This window comes from Phalaenopsis equestris, unplaced genomic scaffold (genome assembly GCF_001263595.1).
Source record: "Phalaenopsis equestris unplaced genomic scaffold, ASM126359v1 Scaffold000224, whole genome shotgun sequence".
Taxonomy (NCBI): Eukaryota; Viridiplantae; Streptophyta; class Magnoliopsida; order Asparagales; family Orchidaceae; genus Phalaenopsis; species Phalaenopsis equestris.
In genome coordinates this window covers 1,891,379-1,902,188 of record NW_018164666.1, presented here as the reverse complement: position 1 = coordinate 1,902,188, position 10,810 = coordinate 1,891,379, and the positions used below count along the sequence as shown (strand labels likewise).

At 36.1% G+C, this 10,810-nt stretch overlaps 1 protein-coding gene across 2 annotated transcripts in view; it reads left to right on the top strand.

Moving 5' to 3' along the window:
• LOC110023399 overlaps positions 1-9,646 on the top strand; it is a 24,678-nt gene extending 15,032 nt beyond the window's left edge. For both annotated transcript variants that reach the window (XM_020722806.1, XM_020722805.1), the window contains 3 exons: positions 5,750-5,977; positions 6,542-7,151; positions 7,553-9,646. In XM_020722806.1, coding sequence (XP_020578465.1) covers positions 5,765-5,977; positions 6,542-7,151; positions 7,553-9,345 — 2,616 coding nt within the window. In that variant the 5' untranslated portion in view covers positions 5,750-5,764 and the 3' untranslated portion in view covers positions 9,346-9,646. The remainder of the gene's footprint in view (positions 1-5,749; positions 5,978-6,541; positions 7,152-7,552) is intronic.
• Positions 9,647-10,810: the final 1,164 nt, after the last annotated feature.

Genomic DNA, 10,810 nt, shown 5'->3' with positions numbered 1-10,810 from the left:
GCGTTGGCGTAGTCCGTTTCGTCATCCGGGGTCGCTCGGACGACGTCGTCGACAATCGGGTCAAAACGCGTCGAAATTCAAATTTCACATAATTTTGACCCGCGATCGATCGTCCCAAGTGGTTTAATCGAGCATTCGACAAGTAACAATGCAGGCAATGCGAATTGCGGCGATCGGACGCGCGCGGGAGTGCGAATTGTGCAGAAGGCCACTCTAAGGCTCAAAAGGTCCCATAGGGATCCCTTTTGGGTTTCCTCATGTTGGTTTCACCCTTCTAAATGCTAGAAGTCGATACCACACACTTAGAACCATAAAAGAGGACGGAAATAGGTCGAATTAAAACGAGGCGGGCACCACTTCTAAGGTTCTAAGATAGTCAAGGGAGGTCCCTAAGGCTAGATCCTAAACCCTAAGAGGAAGACTAGACCTCACTAAAAATGAGGTCAACAGTATGTCAGCTATTTCTCCTAAGGTTTGTTGCAGTCTTTTTAAGTTTTATGAACTTTTCAACAGTTCTCTCTATCTCAGGGTCGTAGGGTTCAAGTTCTGAATGTCCTGAACCGCACATACACTAACTAGGTTCCACTAGCAAGATACCTCCATGCAAAGAGAATAACAAACAATTCAAACAAAATCAACAAAAACAAAATAAATTACTAAATCAAGAACAAGTAAACAACAAGTATTATGTATGAATTAAAAGTAAGAAGCAAAGCAAGTGCATAATCAAATAAATTTAAAACAAGATGTTTATGGATTTTGTAAAGAAAGATGAAACAGTCTAAATACAGAAAACAGTGAACGCCACGGTTTTCAACTTTAAGATTTAGAAGTTCAACTAAAATTTTCCTAAATCAAATTCATAGTCGTTCCCTAGCAACGATGCAAAAAACTTAACACGCACAAAGCGTTGCGAAGCATGGGCGGCTCACGCAAGTATACTTCACATTTCAGTAGTACAGGGGTTTGAGTCCGGCTGTCGATCCCACAGGGAATAAGATGAACTTAATTAAGAAAATTTATAGCCAACTATCATTAGTCAAAGCTTGAAAGTTTGAGTTGCAAGTTAAAGTTTAAACTAATCTTAAATTTATGAAACACAAGCCTAATTTAGCAAGCTGAAGAATGTTTGTAAGAAATTCAAGTTTCAAGAAGTTTACACCTTGAAATAATATAATAAAAAATACATGTTGATTAAGTGAAAAGTTAGTGTCAAACAGGAGTTGACCTATTCCTTATTTCCTTCTGATGGTATAAAAAAATTTGACTGACAACAGTTTAGTTTTCTAAATCCCTTGACAAAACTAGTTAAATTATCTCCTTGAATGTGAGCATAAACTCCAATGTAATATGTCTATTCCCAAGAGTTTATATGGTTCGCTTCTATCGCTCTACTATGTATCTTTCCGGATCGCATAGTTCACGATGGATTTTAACATTCCTACTAGCCAAATAGAAAGTTAAGTGAATGTTAACTCAACAATATTACATTCAATTAAAAATCAGATCACATAAAGTGATTCAACTCTATTTTTCCACCATACAATTCAAGGGGGAAATTAAAAGGTCTACGCACTTTTCATCATAAAAACCATCCAATCAAACTTTAAATTAGATAAAGAAATCATACACAGAGTTCTTCACTGAAATCCAATAGAGAATATAAAACAAAGTGTAATTATCTCTCATTCTCTTACAAGCAAGATGGATTGAAAAACAAGCTAGCAGTAATACACCTTTTTGTGATCCTCTCCAATCTCTCCAATTATTCTCTTAAGAAGTTCTTCGAAGAAGAAAATCTTCCAGTTGAAAAAATTCTAAGATACGAAAAACCAACCTTGCTTCTTCTTAATCTTCCTTTTTATATTCCTTCCGATCTTGATGTTCACTGATTTTTCCATCCAACGACTGAAGCTCTGCATCCCCAATTGGACCGTCTCCAACTATCTTCAGCGTTATGCGCCCATTGCTTGGCGCATAGGCGCCAAGCCTCCTGTAACGCACAACAATTAGAATCGGCACCACATATGCACTTGTTTCTTGGCGCATAGGTGCCAAGCTTACAACCTAAATGTTTGTAATTGGCGCATATGCGCCATTGCTTGGCACATGAGCGCCAAGCTTTCTGTCTCTCTGTTGTTTGCCTAGTTTAGGTAGCGCATAAACGCCTAAATCTCAACCCATAGGCACCAAACTGTATTCATGATACCTAGACATCTAAAATCAAATACACACAAAACACGGGAAAAGGAACAAAAATTTATAATAACTACAAATGATTAACATAAGTATTGAGTGTTATGTATATAAATACCCCTTTTATAATTTGTTAGGTTGGATATATATTTGTCCTTGTAGCATGTGCTTTCGATTTTGTTGAGTGATTAAATTTCTTTCATTGCCAAATTAGATTAAATAAGCTGATAACCACAAAATGGGCATTTTCTCACTAGATTTGAGTAGCAAACATTGAGGTAATATCCAAAATAATTTGCTATATGAACTTCATATAAGCTTTATTTTGTGTTGATGCATTGCTTTTCTTAAATCAAGTTTTATTTGCGTGGGAAACGCTGAAGGAAATCTGTACCCCATGCATTCATACCCTCCGTGGTTTCACCACCATCGAGAATGCATTTATGGAGCTGCTTGTTTGTTTTGCACAACATGGCGTATGTTCTATGTAAAAAATCATCAAAATTCAGTCTTAGTGAGCTATCATAAGTTATTTTCGTATTTTAGTTTTAGTTGTAGTTATTCTGAAAATAGAATTTTAGTGATGCACTCATTACCTTGTTTTTATTAGCCGTCCTATGTTATATCGATCAAAGTATTGGCAACAAGAAAGCCCGGACTAGAGTGCTTAATGTTGCAAAGATGAGACTGTTATGTTGGATTTATTGTGGAATTATGGAGCCAGTATCTGGAACTATATGATATGGCGTCAATATACCATGCATAGAAGATAATATAAAGTTTGGCATGATTGTTGTGGAAGGGCTATGCATGTGAAAGCCAACATGCAGAATTGGCAATAGCTATTATAATTCATTTAGGTAAATTATATTAAGCTCCAAATGCGTCTTTGAATATGGATGTATGGTGAAGAAATTTTAATGATCACCCAAATGGTTAGGATTAGGTAACGCGCACTATGGGTAGACCCTCAAAAATTATATTTTTTTTTACTTTTTTATAAAAAATATAATTTTTTATTAGTTGTTCACCCTAATTAATTATTTATATTTTTTTATAGAAACAACATAGACCCGCGCAGGCGTGCACTATTTGAACCCATTGATTAGACAAAGCCATATTCTTAGGTATTTTGGCGTGGTATTTGTAACAAAAAGAAAGAAATGAATAGTTTTCAATTATGACTTCCTAAGGGCCATTTGACATCATTTTTTTTGCTTTTATTTGTAATTTTAAAAACATGTCTGGTTTATATGATTTTTTATATTTTTATATAACTTTTTTTTAAAGTAAATCAATTTGTTTTTAAAGACACTCAAAACACCTAAAAGAAGTTTTGATTTTTTCTAAAATAAGTACCTCATCAAAACACATTTTGACTCAAATTAAAATAAAATAAAAATAAAAAATAAAAGTGTACCCAAATGGCTCCTTTGGTTGAGTGACGTTATGAATCCCTGATTGTTTCAAACCTTCTCTTTCTTTTTGGAACATGGTGATTTTGATGTATTTAAGTACTTGTTTCTTAGTTACCCCTCTTACAAAACCATTTTTTTGGGCTAAATGGTCTTTAATGTCTCTTCAACAGTGATTCAAATCCATGCCTGAGGTTTTCCACTTCTTGTAAGCTTTATTGTTTAGTCAGTTTAGAGGGAAGAGTTGAACTTGTTTCCTGCGTTTCGAGCTACTTCTCCTTTAAAAATTCCTCAAACATGTGTGCTCTCACATGTCACTCATCCTCTTCTTGCTTTGATTAGCTGCCTACATTACCATGTATAATATTTTTATTTTTAACTATGGTGCACGATGATGGGTATCAGTTTTTTGAGTTGCAATAGTTCAAGAATGGAACGAAACTAGTCAAACTAAAGTTCCTGAACAAGTATGTTGATCTGCGATGAGCCCTATTTCATAGTCCTACGAAGTGTGCACTTGTTGCTCAAAATCTGAGGGTGAGATCATGTTACTTCAACTTTAACCTATGTAAGAAACTTTATGTTCGGGAAAATCTACAGTTTGGAACTATTATAGGACAAGGATAACAATTTTAACATTGTTTTGGTGCATTTTATATTTGTTTTTGATTACTTGATACTGGCAAGCATGATTTTGTTGTGTATAATTATTGCTTGAGCAAAAATGAGCCTATTTGGTTAAACACTTCTGATACTGTAATTATTGCTTATTGCTGGCCGAGGCTAGATCACATCAATTAAATGAACATGTCTGCAGAAACTCTTTGCAATATGTTGCTGAGGTGTGAATTTTTCTAGAATGCATCCAATCTGCTGTTTTGATTCGTTTTCATTGATTAATTATTTTTTCTTAGCAATTTCACCTCAAGAAAATTCTTTTTTCATATTTCAGGTCTATATTCTGATATATGCATAAAAAGGCCTATCTTGCAAAGCGAGTCTTTTAATCATTACACTGTTATGTGATGGGTGACTAACAAAAGTTTTAAATGTGTAAAACACTAATTTGATTTTGCTTCTTTTGTGAGAATAGTTGTGGTATTGACCATTTGTTTCTCTAAGAAATATGTGAGAACAATTTTTACGTGTCTCGTACAATTAAAGAGTTCTCGGTTCATGAAAGAATGGAGTTTCACCGCATCATTTTTACAAACTTCATTAAATTGTTTGATATTTTTGACATGTTTTATAGGAAACTTTCCCATTATTTAAGTCGAGAGGATCTTAGAATCCTCTGTAAGTGTCAACAAGGACGGACATGTTTTCTTCTTATAGATTGTTGATGGTTGTAAGATATGGTACGTATTGGCATCGTCCTATGCGGAGCAGCACAATGACAATTGTAGGGTGGTTTAGTATAGAATATTCTGAATATGGTGCTAGAAATATGGTAGAAGGCTACAAGTCCTAGTGCTCATCACATCTTCAGTGTCAAATCAAGTTGATGTCAAATCAAGTTGATGGGTTGTGTGTGGGTTAGCTTTTACTTGCCCATTCAAAGCTCTAATGGCTTCTCCAAACTTGAACCAATTATTAATCAGGAGATTTACATGCACCATGCTTGATATTATTATTTAGTTTGTTATGAGATTCTACAGAATTAATTTTATGTACTGATGTTTGATTTTGTAATGTTGTGAGGGTGGAAGGATGGGCAAAATCAACCTCATTTTTCAGGGTGACCATACTTATTATGCAAATATAATGGCCAAAGATTTCACTAAGAATTTCTAGCAATCGAAAATTTTGATGATAGAGGAGATTTGAGGTTAGGATGGGAAAGGGAGTAGCCGCCACTGAAGAAAGTAAGAAAGAACGATCATTGTTGGCCCATTCTTGAATGATATGTAGCTTAACGATTGTTAAGTGTATACCATGAAAGCTAGTTGGTGCTTAGATTTACTTAGTGGGTTAGGTCTTTGTTGGTTATCTTAATGAAATTATTGTTTTCGCCTTGTTTTTTTTCCTTCTAAGTGTACACTATTTTATTTTTAATTTTTTTTTTTTCTGGTGCCTCTGGAGAATGCATTCGAGTTCTGTGTTTAATTACCTTAATTGACATTCTTTGATTTTTGCAGGAATATGTTCAGAAAATGAATTGTAAAAGTTACATTCCTGGACATTATTCAACAAGAGACCTTAATATGGACAGAGGAAACAGTTGGCCCGTATACTATGACAATAAATTACTGAGTGGTCATCTTCATAATAATTGCATTCTTAGTTCTCTGAATCTGTATTCTGAATATGACAAAGAAATGCTCAAACGAACAATGCTTGAACATGAAGCCATATTCAGAAAACAGGTATGTATGCTCTACACGTGGCCACCAAATTCCCCCGGAATCCCCAAATCAATTAGTTTTACATATATATTAGTTTTAGGGGTGTGCATTATATAACCAAGATTGAAAAATCATACCAAACAAATTTGGTTGATTCTATTCTATATAAAAACTTCATTTTGGGTTTTGGTTTTTAAATCTCAATATTCAGTTTTTGTTTATTAGTTTAATTTACATTTTATTTAACCAAACAAATCAAAAAATAAAAAAATCAAAATTAAACGGAGGATTCATGAAATTGAAATGATATTATACATGTAAGATATGCAATTCTTGATGTTTGCTCATAACCGATCTCCAGCTAACAACTAAATTTTACTGGTTTGTCATGGCTTTGAGCTTTTTAGAAGCTTAATTTCATAGTTTTACAAAGCGAACTTGTTTTAAAGGGAACATTCTAACTTCCCATGGAAATAGAGGCTTTTGTAGATCCAAGGAAGCATATATATTCAGCATTCGCTGCTCTTATTAAAGATCTCATTTTTACTCAATTCTTCTTCATTATTTCTTTTTTCTATGAACCAGGTGCATGAGCTTCATCGTCTGTATAGAATTCAGAAGGACCTGATGGAGAAATTCCATAAGAATGGTTCATACAGATTACCCACATGGACCCTCAAATCAAAAACTAGTTTTTGTTCATCGGAGACTCAATCTCAAGTCACAGAAAAAAAATGGCAAATGTACAAACAGCCTGCCTTGAGCAGCAGCCAGAGCAAGGAGACAACTACATTAACTAATACAAATGTTTCTCCCATTAGTACTCTTCAGTCTTGTTTTGATATGCCAGGAAATGGAGCCCTTGAGAATGAAGTGAAGCTCACTTTAGCCAATGTAAGCGATGCTGACGGTGGTGCTCACGAATATGATTCTCGTGGGAAGAATAGCCTTTTCGGTTGCTTAGCTGATCTAAATGAACCTATCGAAGATACGTCCTTAGGGGGAACATCTTATTCACAACGCTCTCAACAACTTGGCTTGGTTGAGAATCACAGGCCAAATGGTTCATTGAGATCAACCAATTCATGGCTGCAGATTTCATCTTCCAAAACTCTGGATTTTGATGAAAGTGGTTCCTTGCCTGAACTAGAGAAGGAACTAAGCCAAGTATGCTCTCAATTTCTTGGTGAAGCAGGTAAGATTGAAATCAGTATGGAGAATCTACTAAACTGTCTCTTATTAATTTCATTAAAATTGACATAAATCATTAATTTTGCATCAACTTTTTTACCATTATTACAGTTAAAGATACGTTCTTGTGATTCATTATAGTGCTTCCTGCTAAATGCAGTTGTTCTTCACAACTTTTATTGTACTATTAGTGCACTATGGTCTAATTGATATGTCAATTATATTCTTTTCTTAAATTTTCTTCCAAGACTTTCTAATTTAATGTTTTTTGACTGTTGGATTTCTAAAGAAGATAGCTTTGTTACTCTAACATTGATTGATTCTAACATACATTTAGAAGTTCTTATGCCCCCCCTTTTCCTTCCTATGAAATATCTTCTCAACTCTGCTTGGCTATATTTTCAGAGAAATCTAAATTCGATCTGAGCCTGGGTTCTGATAAAGAGAAATGCTCAACGCCCTGCAAACCAATCCAGATGAATCCAATCAAGGCCAATGACATTCTCTTACAAGATCTTAACAAAGCTGATAAACAATTTGCTCAGGAGAAAGGTTATTCTTCAAAAATTCCTCGAAAAAGCTCCGACGACGCTGTTTTGGACGGGAAACTAGCTTCATTGAACAGCAACACACCTTTGTTACCTGCATGGATGAAGCCATTAGGTGGCGAAAATCAGTGTTCTGCTGGACTTCAAACAATCTCAAGCTTTGACAAGTCAAAAACAATGAATAAATTGCAGTTTTGTAGTGATTTAAGGTCAAGTCGTATTGACAATGGAAGATTCTCTTATCAAAATGGGTTTAACCTTGGCTTCCACCGAGATTTTCATTTCGTTTCTCAACCAGATGTCTCATATAGTAATCCAAACCTCAACTTGAGAGAGAGTTTGAATGGAATAACTGATCCGAAGCTTATGGAAACGAGTAAGATGGATGGCGAATGCGAAGTATTGTCGCTAGAACTCCCGTGGCTCAAGAAAAAGCTCAATTGGAATGAGTTTTTGAAAGGAAATGAGGGAGCAGCAGAAATAGAAAGACCAGTACCTTCATGTAACGTGGAAAGCTTTCCATCAAATCCGTATTGCTGTGAGGAGAAAGCACAAAGGAATGAGGGACCTGATTGTTTGAGCGGAGAAAAGATTATTGGACTCCCTATTTTCGAAAAGATTCAACCAAATCTAAATTTTTTGAATGAAAGGCATCAGCAAGTTCATGGTTTACAGCATGGCAGTGTGTTCAGAGACAGAAATCATCTTAACCAAGAAAAAAGGTTACCTTGTGAAAAAGGTAGGAGCTTAATGAATCATATTGATCTGAATTGTGAAGTAACATTCATAGAAGAACCAAATCTATCAAAAATGTTGCCCGAAAGTACGGTCTGTGCCCCATCACAGCCATCGGATACATTATCTTCTTCGAAAGCTTCCTCCTTGATAGACATGGATGCACCTGTCATACTACCAGAAGAAAATGACTTGCAACGACATGGATGCTCACATGATACACTAATCGAGGAAGCAGCGAAGAGCATGATCACGTTGTCAATCGATAGATTCAAGCACGAGTTTGATGACCAGAACTGCTTAGCTGCCGAACCGCCATCCAATATCTTGCATTGGTTCGCCAATATGGCTTTGTTGAACATGCACACAAAAATATCAGATTTTGAAATGGATCCGTTTGAGCAGATGACCCTGCAGCTCAAAGAGATGAAACCTGAGGCGACATGGTGCAGTTCTCGAGAGATAGAAAAGGCTAAGGATGACGAGAAGAGTAAGTCTTTGCTGCTCTTTAAAAAGCCTCGAAGAGGCCAAGCGAGGAAGAGGAGGCAAAGAAGAGACTTTCAGAAGGACACTCTCCCTGGGCTTGCCACACTATCAAGAAAAGAGATGGTTGAAGACCTTCAGTTGATAGGTGGGCTAATGAAAGCATCAGGCTTGCATTGGGAAATGAGCACCGGACGACGTAATGGCACGCCGGTGAAGGTCAAAAGAAGGCAATTGCCAAGAAAAACCACCATTCCTGATATAAAGGGGCATAACAGACCTCAAAAGACAATGTTTTTATTTAATAAAAAGGCTAAAAATCCTGATTTCGAAGTTGGAAGGCCAGGCATGGTTGGGTGGGGGAGGACAACGAGGCGGTGCCGGAGACCAAGGTGCCATCTTCCACAAAATGTCGCTACGGCTCTAACCTGAGAGAGGTGGGGACTGATTACTACAATTCTCATCTTTTTGAAGGGAGGAAAAGTTTTCTTCAGTTCAATCTTGATGATATTTTACATGTTTTCTTGGTTAATATTCTGTATTGAGTTGCGTTTTGGTTTACAAACGGCTTGTACATTTCTAGAATAAAAAGCTAAATTAGTTCTTATTGAAGTAGGGGCTAACGGCTCAATTTAGCTTGATATCTTTAGGATTTCATTTAGGATTTATGTCAAAGGTGCTATTTGTAAATATTTTGTTTTTGAGATATTTAACTTCTTCATTAACTTTGATCACACTAGATTTGCAGTTTAATTCTTTAGGTGTAGCCATGCAAATATATAAGAATTGAGGTGTATATGCAAATCTTCCTTCACGTTTTTATGGATATCATTAACTGCAGAAAATGTGTTGTTTATATGTTTTGTGCGTGTATATATGGACAACGGATGTGATACAGCAGGAGTTCGGACCTCCGTTGTATCATGTCCGTTGTTCGGACGCAACTCTTGTCCGGACATCGGACTTGTCCGGACATCGGACGTAATATTTTCGCGTATATATGACGGTCTTAAAGTAATATCAAAATCATTTTTCAAAGTCAAAATATTTCCATTGATGATTAAGACAATATTCCTCTTGATTTTCTTGCAGATGATCGTTGTTCAAGAAATTTCACTTGTGGAGCATCGCTCCCACTTTTATATTAGATTGAGTTAGGTATAGATTCCCTATGAAGTACTTAACTCATTCATTTACTTTAATTTTAGGCTCCAAATATTTATATAATATATATTTTTTTTGGCATGCTTGCAAACCCGAACACAGGCACACAAAATATGCAAGGCCTTAAGCACGTGACATTTTAGTTGAAAGGCATAACATAACACTCAAACAACTAGTCAACTTATATGTCTGTAAAAGAGTCAGAGTTTGAGCGAGCTTAGGCATGACTCGTGTTCAGCTCGTTTGAAATTGCTCGTGAACAGTATGTTTGTGTTTAGTTCGATTTATATATTCTTATTCATGATCTAGCTTGTGACAGATGCCCGACCAACTGATCTGAGTACGCGACACAATTTTATATATATATATATACATACATACATGCACACATACATACATATGTATAGATTTACACCTACATATATATACATAGATATATATTTTTATATATGGAGGCTCTGCTAACAACGAACCCTAGCCTCTGCGACACGCTCGAAGAAGGATTTCGCGCCTGATTCTGTTTCATCTTCCCGTCTCGCGAGCTTTTCCAGGCTCTACGGCGTGGCTCTTCTTCTCGTCTTCCCGTCTCGCGAGTTTTCCCGGCTCTGCGTCTCGTCTTCCTGACTTTCCGTCTCACGAGTTTTCCAGGCTCGCGATTTTTCCCGTCTCTGCGGCTCGTCTTCCCGTCTTATTGTGTTTTCTCCATTTCAGATTCGACTGTTTTGAAGCCGAT